The sequence below is a fragment of the Phalaenopsis equestris genome, unplaced genomic scaffold (genome assembly GCF_001263595.1).
Source record: "Phalaenopsis equestris unplaced genomic scaffold, ASM126359v1 Scaffold207165, whole genome shotgun sequence".
NCBI lineage: Eukaryota > Viridiplantae > Streptophyta > Magnoliopsida > Asparagales > Orchidaceae > Phalaenopsis > Phalaenopsis equestris.
Genome location: NW_018226516.1, coordinates 85,374 through 103,729, shown reverse-complemented (window position 1 = coordinate 103,729; position 18,356 = coordinate 85,374). Strand labels below are relative to the sequence as shown.

The window sequence follows — 18,356 nt, the reverse complement described above, 5'->3', positions numbered from 1 at the left end:
CACCATATATATATATATATATATATATAAACAGTTTTGTGTCAGAAAGGAGCAATCATATTCGTTACCCTATTCCGAGTGCATAAAGAACATTAACTAATCCACAGTTTGGTCCTTAATTCTGTGGTTAGGGTGGGAGGATACTGGCTGCCACTCCAGAGCACCCACTACTCCCTCCACTGAGGGCTGACAATCTCGTATGAGTTTTCAATCATCTGGAATAAATTAGAGATTTTAATCTGTCACCTTAAAATCTTTAATTCTGCATCCAACAAAGTATATTTCTCTTTTTATTTGCACCCAATTCTATGGATGAAATACTCTCTCATAAAATCAAATGTAATTCTCTCCATGTTGTAGAAATCATAGCCCTTTCGGAACATATATTTCTCAACACATTTTAACATTTCAATTAATCAGATCGAAAAGTAAATGAAGATCGGAGTTCAAATCATCACAGATTATTGACATTTAAAATCATATAAAAACAAAATTAATTCTTTACAAAACCATATCTCAAAGTAGAGAGAATGTTAAAGAAAACAACTCAGAATTCATGAGAAGGATACGACAAAACAAGAATTTCATTAATAAAAATAAGTTTACAAAATAAAAGAAATATAAGACAACTTATCTCACAATACTTCCCAAACAAACTTCTAGAATTCTCTCTAAGTCTCTCTCTTTACAAACACTCTCAATTCTCTCTTATAAGTGTAATGAAGAAAAAATCTCTCACATTTTCTCTCTTCTTACAATCCTTGAAGAAAATCTACAAGCCCTTGACTTTCTCCCTCACTCTCTCTAACTCTCCTTCACGCCACACACCTCTACTCGCCCCCCTCTTCAAGCCCTAGACCTTTCTTTCTTTTATTGAAGGCTACCTCCTACAAGAAAATTCAAAATCCCCCTAAAAATTGTCTAAAAATCAACTCTTTTAAATTCAAATAACATGTCCATTGATCCAAAAAATATATCTCTTCATAAAAGAACCTTTCAAAATTGTCTAGATGCTTTGAATTACTTCAAGGGGTGTTTAGAATAAGTGTCCTTTTGAAAATTCGGGCAAATTTCATCTCGAATTGCCTTAATCCGCAAAAGTCGTCTCTGACGCATCTGGCGCCAAATCTGGTACATCATGCGCCAACACTTTGTCAAATGACGCATCTGGTGCTAATCTAGGGCATCATGCGCTAGTTTGCTGAAGACCTCGATGTTCTAGGCTTTGGCGCATCTGTCGCGGCTAATTGGCGCATCATGCTCCAGAATTTGGAACTTCGTTATTTTAGATCCAAATTTTGTTTTTTTGCTCCAAATGCCTAAAATTGATATACCTGTAACAAAAACATGAAAATACCCCTCTTTAAATTGCAATATCACAAAAAATAAGCATAAAATATATATGTAAATTAACGTATTATTTTGGTGTATCAAAATCCCTCCAACTTAAATGTTATTTGTCCTCAAGTGACTCCTTTACTATATAAAAACATATAATATAAGATAGAGATTAACTTATAACTTTCATACTTTAATTCAATAAATAAAATAGTATAATTTAAGAAAAATATTTAATAGCTTAAATTCAAATTCTTAGTCTAAGAGTACTCAGTAGTCATTTTTAAGATTTCTGAATCTCTATTTATTTAAAAAGAATTGTAATTTGTCATATCAAGGATATTTAGAATATTTATATAAAAAGAACTTCAGAAAAATTTTACTAATAATGCTACTAATAATCCAATATAAGTTTAGAAAATGTAATAAAACTTTTTCCTTAAGTTGATTCAAGTAAAACCAATTTTTGATTAGTCATTTCTTCAAGCTTCTCCTCATTTATTTTTCTTTTCTTTTCTTTTTCTTTTTTTTTGAATCTTTTCAATCCTTTTATTTTTTTTTATTTTTCAAGTGAGGATTATCATAGCTGAATAGTCTTTAATAGTTTGAACTTCACTATCCTCTTCTCAAAGTTAGAACTCCTTACCTTTCTTCACTTTATAATTTCATACTAGTTTATGATTTTTATAAAGTCATTATTTTTTTCTTACATGAATCTCAAAAATTCTTAATACTTCAAAAATACAATTTCATTTACTTTAAATAGAAAAACTTAATCTTATCTTATCATACTAAATATATTTAATATTAGAATTTATCTTCATTATTAAAAACTTTTACCCAAATTTACCATAATATTTATAAACTTAAGTATAGTCATTTAAAGTTTAATCTTAATATGTCATGTCATGGTAAATTAATTTTAAAAATATTATTACGTGAGGACAAAAAAAATTTAGTTTACTTTCCTTTTTTTTTTAAAAAAAAAATTTTATTCCCGTCAAACTTAAGTTCTTAAGCATTTTAAAAATATTTAATACAAAATTTATTTGGTGAAAGAAAACAGTAAATGCATGAAAATAAAATCTAACCTGTAGAAGATTTTTGACTATGAAAGTGGGCTATGGTATACTGCAGACACTAACTTTTAAAATACATAGAGACTTTAAAACATTAAATGAGACCTACTATATTCGATAGAATTTGCTGAGATTTAAAGACATAAAGAAAAACTGAAAATACTAAAAATGCAGAAAAAGTAAAAATCTATTGTTACTATTACAATTTTAAGTCCACTACACAAAAATAAATGTTTTTACTATAGTTTTAAATGTCAACCAAATAAAATCCATACAACATACAAACAAACAAACAACAAAATAAATAAACTAACTCCAAAAAATATCAATCTTCATCACCTTCCTCATCATTATCATCATCTTCTTCCTCTTCTTCTTCATCATGAATACGAGCATATGGAATAAAATTGGGACAGGTAGGAAATTCTACATTGTATTCACCCCTGAGATACCTCACCATAGCATCCTTAAAAGCGATACCATGTTGAACTTTCCTCTGCTGATACTCATCATTATAAGCATTTCTTGCTCCAATCTCTCCAATCTGATTCTGAATATTTACTATATCCAATTGTTGAATCATGAGTTGGTCCATAATATTTTTTAATGATGCAGGGCGAGAAGTAGATGCTCCTGCAGCTGATGTAGAGGGTCTATCGCTTCTTCCACCCCTAGATTCAAAAAGTGATTCAACTCTCTGAAGCATATGCTTCCCAATAAGATTTTGTGGTTGTAATATTTCTTCAGTTTTTTGGAATTCTACTCCTGATTGTTCACAAAGAGTGAAAATCAAGCCAGGGTAACCCAATTCACTAGCTGTAAAGCTCTTAGCTATGCTCCGTGCATGATAAACTATAAGAGTACCAACATCTATTGCTTTCATGTTCTAAATGGAATAGTTCAATACAGCTTACCTCTCACGATAATGTGCTCGTCATTAGTTAACACGAAAGCAGAGAAGTGGTGCCATACCTTTAACCGACTAGTTAACATGGAAGTGGAGAAATTAACTATTTTATTATTTTTAATCCTCCATTCTCCTTTTCCATCAGTCAGGAAGACAATCACTCCATCCAATGATGAATCAGTCATCACGAATGCAACATATTCATCGAAAAATACATTCCTTAGCCCATAAAAAACATTGATCATTTATGCAATAAAATCAACTTGTTTACCTCTCACGAGAATGTGCTCGTCATTAGTGAATCTCAAGTTGGCATAAAACTCCCGAATTATTGGCACAATTACTACTGCAGTGAAGTAGCAAAACCGTTCCCAATTTTTGGCAAGAATCAACCTCTCGATCTCGCCACCCGGTTAGCAAATGCCTGTTCCTGGACCAATCTTCTCGATTTGAGTGTTATAATTGTGTTGGGCCTTCAAATTAACAAATTACCGCGCATCAAAATCGTCCGATTTTTCTCTCTTTACTCGTGGAGTCATTTGAAATTCTACCAAAATCCAAATAAATTCCAAATACATTACAAAATAAAAAATCTAACTCCCCAAGTAAGATTATTTGGTAAGTAACTTTTCACCATGAGTTTTCTTCAAACTTTTTCATCAAAAATCTCAATTTTCGCATTTCCATAATGTAGGAAAATCCATGGTGAAAATAAAAAATTTCTAAGTTAAAGTGAAGCTCTGTCAAGAGAAGATGAAATCTACGATTTTAAGCCTCCTAAATCTTCTCTATCGCGCCCAATGTGAAACCCTAGGTCAAGGTTTAGAGGTAGGAGACGACCCAAGCAGTAAAAATGGAGTTTACTGTGTGATTTCACGGTTTCTTAGGCAATTTGGCGTTTCAGGAATTTGGCGCTTCATGCGCCAACTCTCTGTAATTGGACACATGATGCGCTAATCTGGCGCATCATGCGCCAACACCTTAATTTTTTCAGATTTCATTTTCGGTGAAAATCAGCTCCGTATCGCTTTACGTCTACCTCTAATTAACTCAAATGAACCCTTATAAGAACAATTAAACATTACTCTTACATCATTCTTTCACAAACAACACAAAACTTTTATATATAAAATTCGCGTTATCACAATTTAATATAGCCAACAAACATCTAATTCTGTGTTTAATCCAAACCAAAACATCCTCACTGAAATCTAAACATCAAAATTTCAAACACAAACATTGATATAGTTCAATAATAAAAGTAAATACAGTCTAACACATCAAATAACTAAAACAAGCAGTACTACATAAAACGTTCTATGCATAGATTAAGGTCCAACATCTTCTTCACTCTCGTCCTCCTATATATCTCCATATCTCCCATAGATTGGGGTCCTCCTATATATCTCCCATAGATTGGGAGTGCACATACAAGTTGTAGATCATCAGTCAAGGAAACTCATCAGTCGAATCCTCCCCAATCCAAGCATGTTTCTTGAACATACGTACCAAACCATCTTCAATACGACCAATATGCTCAAAATGTTTTTTAAGTTTCCAATCCAAGTGATCCTACATTTCAAAAATATCAGCATGCATAAGACTCTGCACGTTTTTTTCTAACTTCTAGACCCTTTTTAATAGTGCATTGGAACTGAAGTAAGGCTAAATAGATGATGAATTCTAGGATCCTTGATCCATCAGTACATTTATATCATTTTCATCTCTCATTCCAACACAGTTGCAATAGATTTCTAGATCAATTGGCTTCCAAGGAAGAAGCACTTTTTCCCAACTCTTGTAAGGTACATACGATGGACTGCCTAGTAGGAAAATAGTGGATGGATGTCCAAGTCCTGTTGCAGACCCATTCACAATCAAACCGAAAACCGATTTCATAATGGTTGCTTCAATATCAATAGGTTTTTCGGTTTGAATACAGTAATTTAAAATAACACTCTCCTTAATTACCTTACTGATTTTCATAGTAGGCAATAATTTCGATGCAATAAAGAAGTGTCATGTCTTAGAAACAGGATTTAACAATGATGACGAAAAACTTACATTCCCATCATCTCTGACCTCCAAATTCGCATCTTCATTCGTAATGTACCGATAGAGTTTATCCATATTATCTCTTGTAGGGGTAAAATTTCTACAATGACAGATAGAGACATCTTTAATCATAAACATCTCGTTTATTCTTGAAGGAGTGAATTGCACAAACTTACCTCGCACATAGACAATTCCTTGGTTGATGCAATGTAGGTTTGCATAAAACTCTTTCACCACAGTGACGACTACAACGACAGTAGTGTAAAAAGCACTTCCCAACATCTCTGCGCAAAAATCTCTTCAACTCGAGTATTCGGTGTATTGAATTCTCGATTCACAAACCTCATTTCTTTGATTAGCCTCTTCTTCATTAGAACACCATCATGGAACTTCTGCGCATCGAAACTGACGAACTTTCTCCGGTTGAAAATCCCAAAACTAGTGAAATTTTTAGAGTGGGACGCCATTGGAATTGAAATCTAATCACTCCTCTCTCGTTTTCCCCCATAAAATTGACTTTGGAATAAGATTTTGAGAGTTTTAAAGAGAAGAACTCGCAAAAAACCGTCAAAAACGTCTTTAGAAATGTTTTAAGTCATTTTCGTCGTCACGGCGCATCATGTGCAAATTCTGGCGCATCTTGCGCCAGCTCTCTGGAATTTGGCGCATCACTAACTCTCATAGTATCTCACGATTAAATGCTTCAGAATTGTGCATGGTATCTCATTGATTTTGCAATATTAATGTAACCTCTTGATCATTAACTCTCATAGTTAGTTCTGATTTCTGTACATCTATCAAAGCTCTTCCAGTGGTCAGGAATGTTCTTCCTTAAATGATAGAAATTTCTTTATCTTCCTCCATATTTAATACAACAAAGTTCACAAGAAAGCTAAATTTATTAATTTTTATCAAAACATCTTCTATAACTCCTTTAGGATGATAATCGAACGATCAGCTAACTGAAGAGTTACAGTCGCAGGTGAAATATCTCTTAAGCCCAACCTTCTAAAAATTGATAACGACATAAGAGTAATTCAAGCTCCTAAATCAAATAAAGCTTTTCCAATAAATCTTTAGCCAGTAGCACAAGGAATTGTAAAACTTCCAGGATCTTTGAGTTTTTTAGCATGCTTTTTCTGAATTATAGCGCTACACTCTTCACTGAGAAGAAATCTCTCACTTTCTCTCTCCTCCTACAATCTCTCAAGAAAATCTCCAAGCCCTTGACTTTCTCTCTCTCTAGCTCTCCTTCACGCCACACCTCTACTCGCCCCCCTCTTCAAGCCCTAGACTTTCCTCTCTTTTATTGAAGGCTGTCTCTCTCTAAAAAGAATTCAAAATTTCTCCCCAAAATTCTATCCAAAAGTCAATTCTTTTGAATTCAAATGACATGTCCATTGATCCAAGAGACACATCCCTTCATTAAAGAACCTTCCAAACTGTCTAGATGCATTGAATTACTCCAATGGGTGTTTAGAACAAGCGTCTCTTTGAAAATTCGCTCAAAATTTGTCTCAAATTGCCTTAATCCGCAAAATTTGTCCCGAACTGCCTTAATCCGCAAAATTTGTCCTGAACTGCCTTAATCCGCAAAAAGTCGTCCCTAACACATTTGGCGCTAAATCTGGCGCATCATGCACCAACTCTCTATAAAATGACGCATTTGAACCTAATTTGGCACATCATGTGCTAGTTTGCTTAAGACCGCGCTGTTCTGGGCTTTGGCGCAGCTGGTGCTGATCAGGGCCATCTGGCGCATGATGCGCCCGAATTCGAAACTTCGTTGTTTTGGCTCCGAATTTAGTCCTTTTTATTAATTTTGTTCTAAATGCTTAAAATTTATATACCTCCAACAAAAATATGAAAATATCTTTTTTTAAAGTGCAATATTACAAAAAATAAATATAAAATACATACTTAAAACAACATATTATTTTGGTGTATCAATAGACAGAGACAACACATACGCATTTCCAACCTCAACCGAAACATACACATTCCCTACCTCAACCGAAATCCAAAAATCATTCAAAAACCACACCATTTGGTTGGGAATACAGAGATAGACAAAGCCAAACCAAAACCCTAAAAACCGCCACAAATGAGGAATTCAACTATCCAAAAATCCAAAATTCATTTCCAACACATGGTTTTCCAATCTCGACACATACCCACAACTAGATACGTGGATTTTCAAACAGAACTGAATCGAAATAAAAAAATCCAACCTCAACCGCAATCCACCAATGCATACAAATTTCAAAAACCAAAAAGCCACAACATAGTAGAGATAGGGAATACCGCAAGATAGGTAGAGCCAAACCAAAACCCCAAAGTTTACCGCATGACCAAAAACCACCGCACAGAGGGCGATGATGATCTAGACAAAGCCGAAGAACAGAGAGAGGAGGCATCTTACCATAGTGAGAGGGAAGGAGGGAGAAGGATTTGGGAAACTCACAGCAGCGAGTCTAGAGAAGCGAGAGAGAAGGATTAGGGCAAGAGTCGTGAGAGAGAGGGAGACACCACTAGATCACGGAAGAGAGGCCGATACCACAGAATCGCGAGAGAGGGGTTAGGCCAAAAGCTGCGAGAGAAAAAGGGAGGCACCTGTGGGTTTTGTGAGGGCAGCATTGACAAAAAGAGCAAAACAAATGTGGGTCTTGGGGTGATACCCGTGACTGCGTTTCGTTAATAATTTTTTCTAAATCGCCAACACGCCACAACAATCAATTGCCCCCAAATGCATTTTTAAAACACACCGCAGCTAAAAAATTGTGCCAATCGAGCACTTAGTGCAACAATTATTTTATTATAGTCACTCTAGTAATAATTATGTTGTATGGTTCATCTTTGATTGTCTTTCTGTGTGTTCATGATTATGACATTGTCATAAATGACATGCATGTATTTGCCATACTTATAGTATTTACATTAGCTGAGTTTGATTTAATTTTGGGCATGGACTGTCTTTCTATATATCATGGATTTATAGAATGTCGTTAGAGAAGAATAAACATTTGTATACCTGGCTCCATTCCTTTGAAATTCAAGGGTAGTAGAATAGCTCCTTTTTGTTTAGTATCAACAAATAGAAGCTTGCAAGTTGATATCCCACAGTTGTGCTAGTTTTCTAGCTCAGTTCATGGATTACAACAAATTTAGTGTTAGTTTAGATAATGTCTGATGGTTCAAGAATTTGCTAATGTATTTTGTCAAGATTTTCCTGGCTTTCCATAAGTCATGAAATCAAGTTCATCATAGCATTACTACTAGAGAACACTCCAATTTCTAAGGCACTGAATCTATTGAACACAATTGAACTTCAAGAGCTCAAGATTTGGTTACAGGAATTGCCTTATGAAGGATTCATCTAACTCAACATTTCTCTTTGAGGAGCACCAATTTTATTCTTGAAGAAGAAATACTAAGTATGCGGTTATAGATTGACTACAAAAAGTTGAACAAAGTGATCGTGAAAAATAAGTATCAACTACCACTTAAAGATGATCTTTTTCACCAACTGCATGGTTCTTTGGTGTCTCCAATATTGACCCCAGATCTGGCTATCACTAGTTGAGGATCATGAATGAAGATGTTTTGAAGACTGCTTTTCGATCTCGATATCGAGATTATAAGTTTCTGGTGATGTCATTTAGCTTGTCTAAGGTCCCTATTGGGTTATGGATTTGATGAATAGAGTCTTCTAACTTTATTGCTTCAATTCGTCATTGCTTTATGAATGATATTTTGGTTTACTCTAATAATGAAGTGGAGTGTGCTCAACATCTTTGAGCAGCACTGAATATCTTTGAGCAGCACCGAATACCTTTCGAGAGAACAAGTTTTATGCTAAATTCTCTTGAAGGGTATTCAAAGCTACTTAGATGGTGGTATATTTTTTAACAGTGACATTTCTTGGGCATATTTTTTATGGTGTTGAAATTTTTGTGGATCCTATAAAGATTAAGGCGATAATAGATTGGCCAAGGGCTGTGTACTATCACAAAAATTTGTAATTTCCTTAGGTTAGCTAGTTATTATCAAAGATTTTTTGAAAGTGTCTCTAATATTGTTGTACCTTTATTATGGTTAACTCAGAAGGCTATTAAATTCAAATGTTCTGAGGCTTGCGAGCAAAAATTTCAGAAGCTGAAGGACTACTTTGTGACAATCTCGATTCTTACCATTCCTTCTGGCACAAATGAATTTTAGATCTACAGTGATGCTACACATTACGTTTTAGATGTATTCTAATGCAACATTATAGAGTTGTAGCTTATACTTCTCGACAACTTAAGGTGCACGAGAGGAATTATTCTACTCAGGACGAGTTAACTGCGGTTTTATTTGCATTGAAGATTTGGAGATTACATTTATGTTGTACGTTATGAGGTGTTCACCTATCAGAAGAGTTTGAAGTATATTTTTACTTGGAAGGAGCTAAATCTGAGGCAAAATAATGGTTTGAGTTGATGAAAGACTATGATCTAGATATTTAGTACCAACATGGTAAGGCGAACGTGATTACAGATACTTTAAGTAGAAAATCTTGGACGCACCCAACTTAGATAATCACTCGAGACTACCAATTAGCATGCGAGATGGAGCGAATCCAACTCGAAATAGTACCGACGAGCTAATCCTCATATATCAACTGTCAATTCAAGTTACACTTGCAGATCAAGTTCGTGCTGCTTAGACAAAGGATGCAGACTTGTTACAACTTCATCATGAGCAAGCTCAGACTAGATTGACGCTTAAGGCACTTTGAGATTTAGGATTAGCTGTGTTCCCAATCAAAAACTTATACTGGAGATGCTTTGTGAGGCATATTCTACTATATATTTGTGGCCGAGTATAAAGACTGAGATTTGTGGCCAAATGTTTGATCTATCAGATGGTTAGGACTAAATGTAGTCTGTTGCAGCCCCTTCACATTCCAGATTGGAAATGAAAGGAGATTTTAATGAATTTTTTTGATTGGCTTGTAGAGATTGAAGCAAGAACATAATGCTCTTTGGGTGTGATCGATAGGGTAATTAAATCAACTCATTTTCTATCAATTAAGCTGACTTATTCTGTGGAGAAGTTAGCCAAGGTAATGGAGTTCCAATGATCATTATATCTGATCGAGATGGGATATTTACTTCTAAGATATGGAAGCAAATGCAAGAAACTTTGGTTGCTAGTTTGAATTTTAGTACTTCTTTTCATTCTCAGATAAACAGACAGTCGGAGCACACCGTTACTGCCCTTGAAGACTTATTGAAAGCTTGTATTTTGGACTCTGAAGGCAATTCTATTGATCATAATCTGTTGGTCGAGTTTAGCTATAGTAACAGTTTCCAGTCGAGCATCGACATGTCACCATACGAAAAATTTTTTGACAGGAAATGAATATCCCCTTTGTGTTGGTTCGAGTTTGGTAAAATACTTATATTTGATCTTGGTGGATCAGGCCACCGTGAAGGTTCGTCATATTTGAGATCGACTACATGTGGCTCAAGATCTTCAGAAGAAATATTTCGACCTCAAACACAAAAGTTGAGTTAAAGGTTGGCGATAATGTTTTTCTGAAGGTTTCACCTATGCATGGAGAAGATGTGGCCAGTGGAATGCTCCATTCTCACTTCATTAGTCCTTTTGAAGTGATCAAGAAAGTTGACAGTGTTTCATACAATTTGACTCTTCCTCTAAGGCTTGAGGAGTATTTCTTTCATGTTTCTCTACTTTGACGCTACGTGCATGTTAACTCTCACAACATTTGATATGAGCTGTTGGTGATTTGAGAAGAGTTGTGTAGAAGTACTATATCGCATCTTGGAGCATGAAGCTCAATAGCTTTGTTACCTATTTGATACCAGAACTAATCAAACCAATGGTAACGAAAGCAACTTTTATTAAGCAAATGATTAGGGTTAAAAGTACGGCTCAAAACTGAAATTAAATAGCAACTAACATCAATCTTCGTGGTGTTGTTGGTGGATTGGTTGAAAGTAGCAGTGGTAGATGAAAGGGCCGACGATAGTCGTGAGGAAAAGAAGATGGCGGCAACAGCTGGGGGTTGCAGGGAAGGGTTACGATAGTGGGGGAAGTGGTAAGATGGTTGGAGGTACTTCAGGAAGGCTGTATGGAAGGAGCTAAGGTGCAGGTTCGGCAGCTGGAGAGGGGCGACAATAGGTGTGCGGTAGGGGAAGGGGTGGAAAGGGTAAACAGTGAACTGCAAGAGCAAACCAACCGACAAATAGAGATTAAGAAAGAGAGGACAAAGGGAAATACAACGCCGCCTCAAAGCAGGGTACAACTTGAGCACCACATATTGTCAGATACAACCGTAGCAAAGGGAAAAGACTTCATGCAAAAGTCTAAAAAATAATCACACCAAAACATTACCATATTTCAACAAACACACACATATATAATAGCGCAATTAGATAAACACACACATATATAATAGCAATTAGATAAAATAGGATTGGAAGGTACTCCCCTAGGTGGCCACCAGAAAAGGAAAGGGAGAAAGGGGTGGCAAACAGACGCTTGGATCGGGGGATACGCGGTATCTCTCGCTTCTAAGAAGACTAGCTGGTCCAGTAGGGGGCTAGACCAGAATCCATTCTAGTCAGTTTAGCAGCAAAGGTAACAAAGGTTAGAAATGCTACAAAGGTACTAGAATGAGAGCATGGAATAATATCCCTACCATCAAGATGTGCATTAAAAGCAAGAACCTCAATGGTGGTAGAAATACTAATTAAGTGAGTAGCCTTCCCGAGAAGGCACTGATACCAACGTAAGATTCGAAGTTGATTCCAAAATTTGTGCTTGAATTAGATCATAATATAAATAAAACTATCACCATAAGATTGAAGGATAGATTTCCATTAGATGAAACATCGTCATCACCACTATTATTAAATTTTTATAGCTGAATGTGTGCCCTGAAATTTTTTGAGTAGCGACTAAAAGTTTTACAAAAGAAACAATAAATGTTAAAATCTTCAAACTCAAGCCTTTCACCTATAACCATTAGAAGTGAAGCCAATCCAAATTTCTCTCTTACCAATTTGATCAAAATCTTAGCCATTAATTTCCTAAAAAGCCTAAAAGTAACTACATTACCTGAAAGTCTTACCAAAATCGAACCAAGAGAATACAAAATGGATTTATTGAAATAGTGAATTTATAGTCGTTGAAAATAATATAAATTGAAGCGGTAGGAAATTCCATAGAACAATTAAATTGATGTCTCCTATGGCATACACATAAAAAACTCATCGTTATAGTATATTTTTGGGGAAAATATTTTACTAATTAGATTCTAGGGACATCTTTATGAGAACATGACACATTGTTAAGTGTCACATTATAACCCATAACCAAAATAGTTCAGCCATGAATCTATTAGTCACAACCTCCGTACTGGGATGGTCTAGAAAAATTTGTCAATAAGGAGAGAAAAAGATGAATGCAACTCTCAAATATTCTTGTCAAACAATATTGGTGTTACGTTGTCTTGAAAATAGGATGGTTGCTTATGGCGAGTAGTTTTGAGTACTTATTAGAAATGGTTAGGGAAATGAGGGGACTCAACCAAATGACCATGATTATTATCCCCTTAACGATCTTATCAAATAATTGGCCAATGCAAGGCAATGCAGTTCTTAAAGAAGGACAAGCATGAAGAGTACGAATAATTACTGGAGAAAGATTGTAATTATGTCAAGCTTGAGGAGTATTTAGTGAAATGGATGCAAAGGAAGATCTTGGTCCACTTGGAGAGTGAATGTATGGTGTTAGGCATGAGAAATAAAAGCAAAAGTTTAATGGAAGTGACCCAAGCCTAAACAACAATGTTACTACTATTGATGCCAAAATGAGAGATGACGCGTGCTTATACCAAAGGGATAATGCCCTTCATAGAGTCACAAGCTCTGGATTAGTGAGACCATGAACATGTAATGGTTAACTAACATTCCATAAGCCAAATTTGCAACAAAGATTTGTTGGACGTAGTCATTAGTGGAAATCTCACTAACATGAATGTTACACCACAACCGTGTCACTTGCGCAAGAAACCTTGTGTGCACACAAGATTGGAGGGCACATGGGAAGGAGAGTTCAAGCATGAAAGTAATGAGTGATCCTCAAGCAACGAAACGAGCTTATGAGTTCACCCGCACCCGAAATGCGAGATGATGCATGAATAAGATGGTAAGTGAGTGATTGCTTGCATAATTGTGTACGACCAATAGACAAAGAGGTTGCTAGGGTGTTGCTAGGGCAAGGAGATTGCAAACCATATGATAAATAAATTTTATTCTGTCGATTATCTGAAAAATGTACATACAAGTTTCAAAAACAAATTTATGTAGATTAAGGTTACTACTTTGAATACTACGTAGTAATGAATCCTGAATGATGATAAAGAAAGTTGACCTAAAATATACGGTTTATATGGTGATTAAATTTTTTGTGCTGGCTCAAAGTTGGTAAAGTTACTTGCAGTTCGACTTTTTATCACATCTTTGCTAAATAGATGACATCATATTTACTAGCAAGAGTTTACTTTATATTACAACCCATTTTTTAGGGAACTAAATATCTGGTGGAAAGGGGAGAGCAAGAATATTGTGTTATCAAATTAATGGAGAAAACATGCAAAAGGAAATATATCTATCCAATATGGAGAGTAGAAGAAGAAAAATTTATTTACACTACTTGGAGCAACTACGTACACAACTTGGAGACACCACACATATAGGGCCGTGTGTTAATTGGTTTAAGTTGAAAAATAAAAACAAATTGAACAGATTTTTTTATTGTTTGGTTATGAAATCACAGTTCGGCTTTTGGTTTCAAATTAAAGTTTATTGGATTTTATTTATTGGTTCAATTTGATAAAGAAATTCGATTAAACTTAGTCATATTATAGTTAAACTAAATAGTTTAACAAATTGATTTAACAAATATGTCAACCAATCAATTTAAAGTTACTGATTGCACACGTATTCATTAGAATTTAAAAAATGTCAAACTAAACTTGAACCGAATAAATCAAACAATATTTTGGTTCAGTTTAGTTTGATTTACATCTTATCTTATCTGGTCAATTTGGTTTTGTTTATTTTTGTTTTGTTTCATTTGGTTTAATAAATTTTCCATCGATCCGACCTTGAGAGAACATTTATTGGATTGCACAAAATTTCATCAATCATAATCTAATTTCATCCAAAATTATAAAGAAAAATACCTTAAGGATAGGATAAAAATATCCATAGCCGTAGCACTTGTTAAGGATGTGATTAACCTCATTTTTATTAAATAAAAAAAATAAAGGTAAATATCTAAAATTTAGCCCAAATAGATATTTGCTAAGAGGACTAGAAAATTGTTCTGATTAGCTCTTTTACAGTCCTATTTAACTTATTTTGATCAGTTTGAAATTGATAATTTTTGGTGGTAAACTAGCCATTTTGTGCTGCATTAATAGCACTTGAGAAAAAGAACTAATTTAATTTTTATGCATTAATTTTCAATTTGAAAAGTTTTGTTTCTTTATTAGGGTTTAGTCCACTTATTTCTTTATTTTGGCGCTTTTATATGAAACATCACATTCTTTTCTTAGTCTATGAAGAGTGATTAATTTGAAAGATTGTGTTTGATTTCTTTCTTCTTGAACTTCTGCAGGTTGTTGATAATTGGGAGAAAAACAAACCATGGCTTCCAAAAAGTAGGGTTGATGAGGTTAGTACTTCAAGTGTTAAAATGTCACAAATTCATAGTTGTAATAATCATCTATATTTTTAAAAACACGTTACAACAACCCCCTTAGCTCCCCTTCTGCTTCAAAGATAATCCGTCCCTCATCCAAAACAGTTGTAGATCGCCTTGTGCATGCTCTCCATCCAAAAGAAACCAACTCATCCTATTAAGTGAATTATTCTGACCAATTTCATTTGTTCAAAATTACTCGTAGATTCTGAGTGATGCTGACAAATTCGACAGTTGGTTAAAAGAGAAGGAGGCCCTTCAAAAAATGTGAGTGGTACTTGAATTTTGATTTCTCTATTTAGAAATATAATTGTTGAAATATTTTACCTTTTTTTGTCGCCGCCCAAATTTTGATTAATAGCATTCTGGTTTTTGGCATTTTTTTTATTAAACTGACTTGGTAGAAACCTCATTACATCGTTTCTTGTCCAAAACCTTTTGCATGCCTTTTACTTTGATTGGCTTGGACTCTTATACATTAGCAGTTTTTTTCATTCTGAGAATAATTTGTATTTATGAACATTACATATTTGAAGCATCTCAGGAAACTTTTGGCTAGTAATCAAAACAGTGTAAACAAAAAGAAAACAGTGATTTGAGTGGTTTGTACGATGAATTGAGTTGGATTTTGTTGCGATGTTGGATGTATTTACACTTAGGTTATTTTTCTAGTTTTCTCTGATTCATTTTTAATTACTCATCTTACAGATTATTTCCTAAACATAACTTCCATGATAAACTGATCATGTTGTCTTTCTGTCCCCATCCTTGGTTATGATTTGGTTATCCCCATCACATCTTTGCATGGAATGCCTTACCTACAGTGCTCAAGCCTTTTATCTCTCTCTTTTTCTTCACTATGCTGATTTCCTGTGTGGCACCCCTTACAGCTACTTGGCTACCATGTGAGTTGCTCTGGTCATTTATCTTCTTGGATGGCCTGATCAATAACTCAGGCGCTGATGCTCTCCAATCTCTTTATCCTTGAAGCGAACAAGAAAGTGATCATTGTTGTTGTTGACCATACCAATGCTGTTGATGATTAATACATGCTGAAGGAGAAGATGGCGACTACTTTGATATTTAGTCAAAAGCTGGCTTCAATCCTTTAAATGAAAGCCATAATTGCTTCCTAACGTGTTGCTGCAACTTATGAGGACTGGCGGTGCATCAAATCTTCATCGCCGAAGATGCATGATTCCTGTCTGATGCTGCTTATACCATGCTTTGCTTACCTTGCTGACCGCACCGCTTTCATGCATCTCAACATGCATGCCACCGTCACATCCCCAACCGAACTTCTGCATTGCTGCATGCTCCTCTGTAGATTGCTTAGCTATTTCTATAAATGTGCATGCTTAGTTCCCCTCAGGTGATAAGAAGATAAATTCCGCTAAAACAACAGCTAAAATGGCAATGCTAATGAGATACGGAGCTTTTCAATTGTTGGAATAATCTTTTAGTGCTTGTTGAGCAGTCTAATGTTATTTTTTGAGGTGCTGCTTTATTTTTACATTCAGCTGTCACTATTTCCTATGTTTCTTTTTTTCTTTTTTTTTTCTCTCTATTATCATGAACAATTGATTGAATATAAGTCTTCATTTTGAAAATGAATTTATTGTCTGTTTTCAAAATTAGATTGTAGGTAATCTCATGCCCGCTCTGTTGATTTCGTTCTTTCATTTTTACACAATGAAGGTTTTTATAAGAATTCTTTTTTAAAATCAGGTTAATTGGCTGAAATTTTTGCAGGACTTCTCAATTGATCACCCCGGTCATCACGTCAGAAGAGATATATGACAGAGTTTCTGAAATTCAGGACAAGGTAAATTTATTTATTTTCCTTGTAGTAGCAATAATGTGCTTATCCCAATTTTAATGATACGTACGATTACCTTCATTCTTGCAGATCTCTAGCGTCAATAGAATTCCAAAACCCAAAACAAAAGTTGAGAAAGCTCCAAAGGAAGAAGAATCAATAAGCCAAGAAAACTCCACTAACGCATCTAAATTGGCGCCAGATAAAAATTCCACACAAAAGGATCAATCCACAGAAGAATCATCCAAGTCCCCAAGCACCAACCTTGAGGCAGAACCTGAGCTTCATGATGAATTGTAACTGAAGAGCTTTAGGTTGGAATGCTGTTTGAGATAAACAACGAGATAACATCCCTGATGAACATGGCCCCAGTAATTATTCCTCGAATCTACAAGACCCATTACTGGACCTTCGGAATATTTATTTTATAATTTGCTTATCATTGAGTTGAGAGGAACGGTAGAGTTATTAGGAAAGTTATTTGGCAGAATCAGCTTCTGCATCCTATATTTTTGATAGGCTTAAGTATGAGGTAGACTAGCGCATTACCGCCCATCCAACAGAATCTAAGCACCACCCTGTTTTATCCTCAGTGTATCAGCAATTACAGATTATACTGAAGCATGTTAAATATGCTCCATCATATTTCACCCTAATGCTAATGTGGTGTTAACATATACGCTTTCTGTTAGTAGATTATGAAACATAGTACCCGCCTTTAATATTATTACTATTATTATTATTATGATTTTTTTTTTATTATTATTATGTGTGGAAACATTGCATTTTCTCACAGGACACATCGATCTCAAATTTAGCTCCTTCAACCAACTGTTAACCGGACTGGCTTTGTTAAAATAAGCACTCGATAGTTAATCAGTGAGGCATGTGAATTTTTCTTTTACTACATAGGTAATTATTGCTGAGACTTCACCATAGGTGGATTTTGGGGAAAGTGTAATAACCGAATTCTGCTTTTCCACTTTTCACTCTCCTTGATTTGACGTTCCACCTCCCTTCATCTGAAAAAATATTACATCCAGACTTCGGATATACGGACAACGGCTCAGATGCAGTGGAGGAGGGGAGGAATTGGACCTCTGCGCTCCTCGCTGCATGCGAGCTGTTGTCCGCATATCTTGAGTCTTGATGTAATAATTTTTCATGCATCTGAGCAGCTCTAGTAGGGTAATCCCAACTGTTATATTTCTTTTACTTTATTCCCTTCGCATTCTACAAATAATTTTCTGTATTGATGAAATTGCTGGAGTTTCATCCATGTTTAGTGTCTGTCTTTATGGTATCAGATCATAGGCTCAACCTTCAGATGAACATCAAGAATTTGTTCAATATGTTGAAGAATTTCAAGGTCTCCCCTCTA

At 35.0% G+C, this 18,356-nt stretch overlaps 1 protein-coding gene across 1 annotated transcript in view; it reads left to right on the top strand.

Moving 5' to 3' along the window:
- Positions 1-17,702, top strand: part of LOC110036469 (heat shock 70 kDa protein 17) — a 41,363-nt gene extending 23,661 nt beyond the window's left edge. The window contains exons 11-14 of the mRNA XM_020740918.1: positions 15,073-15,129; positions 15,362-15,423; positions 16,909-16,981; positions 17,066-17,702. Of these exons, the coding sequence (XP_020596577.1) occupies positions 15,073-15,129; positions 15,362-15,423; positions 16,909-16,981; positions 17,066-17,275 (402 nt within the window). The 3' untranslated portion in view covers positions 17,276-17,702. The remainder of the gene's footprint in view (positions 1-15,072; positions 15,130-15,361; positions 15,424-16,908; positions 16,982-17,065) is intronic.
- The last annotated feature ends 654 nt before the right edge of the window (positions 17,703-18,356 follow it).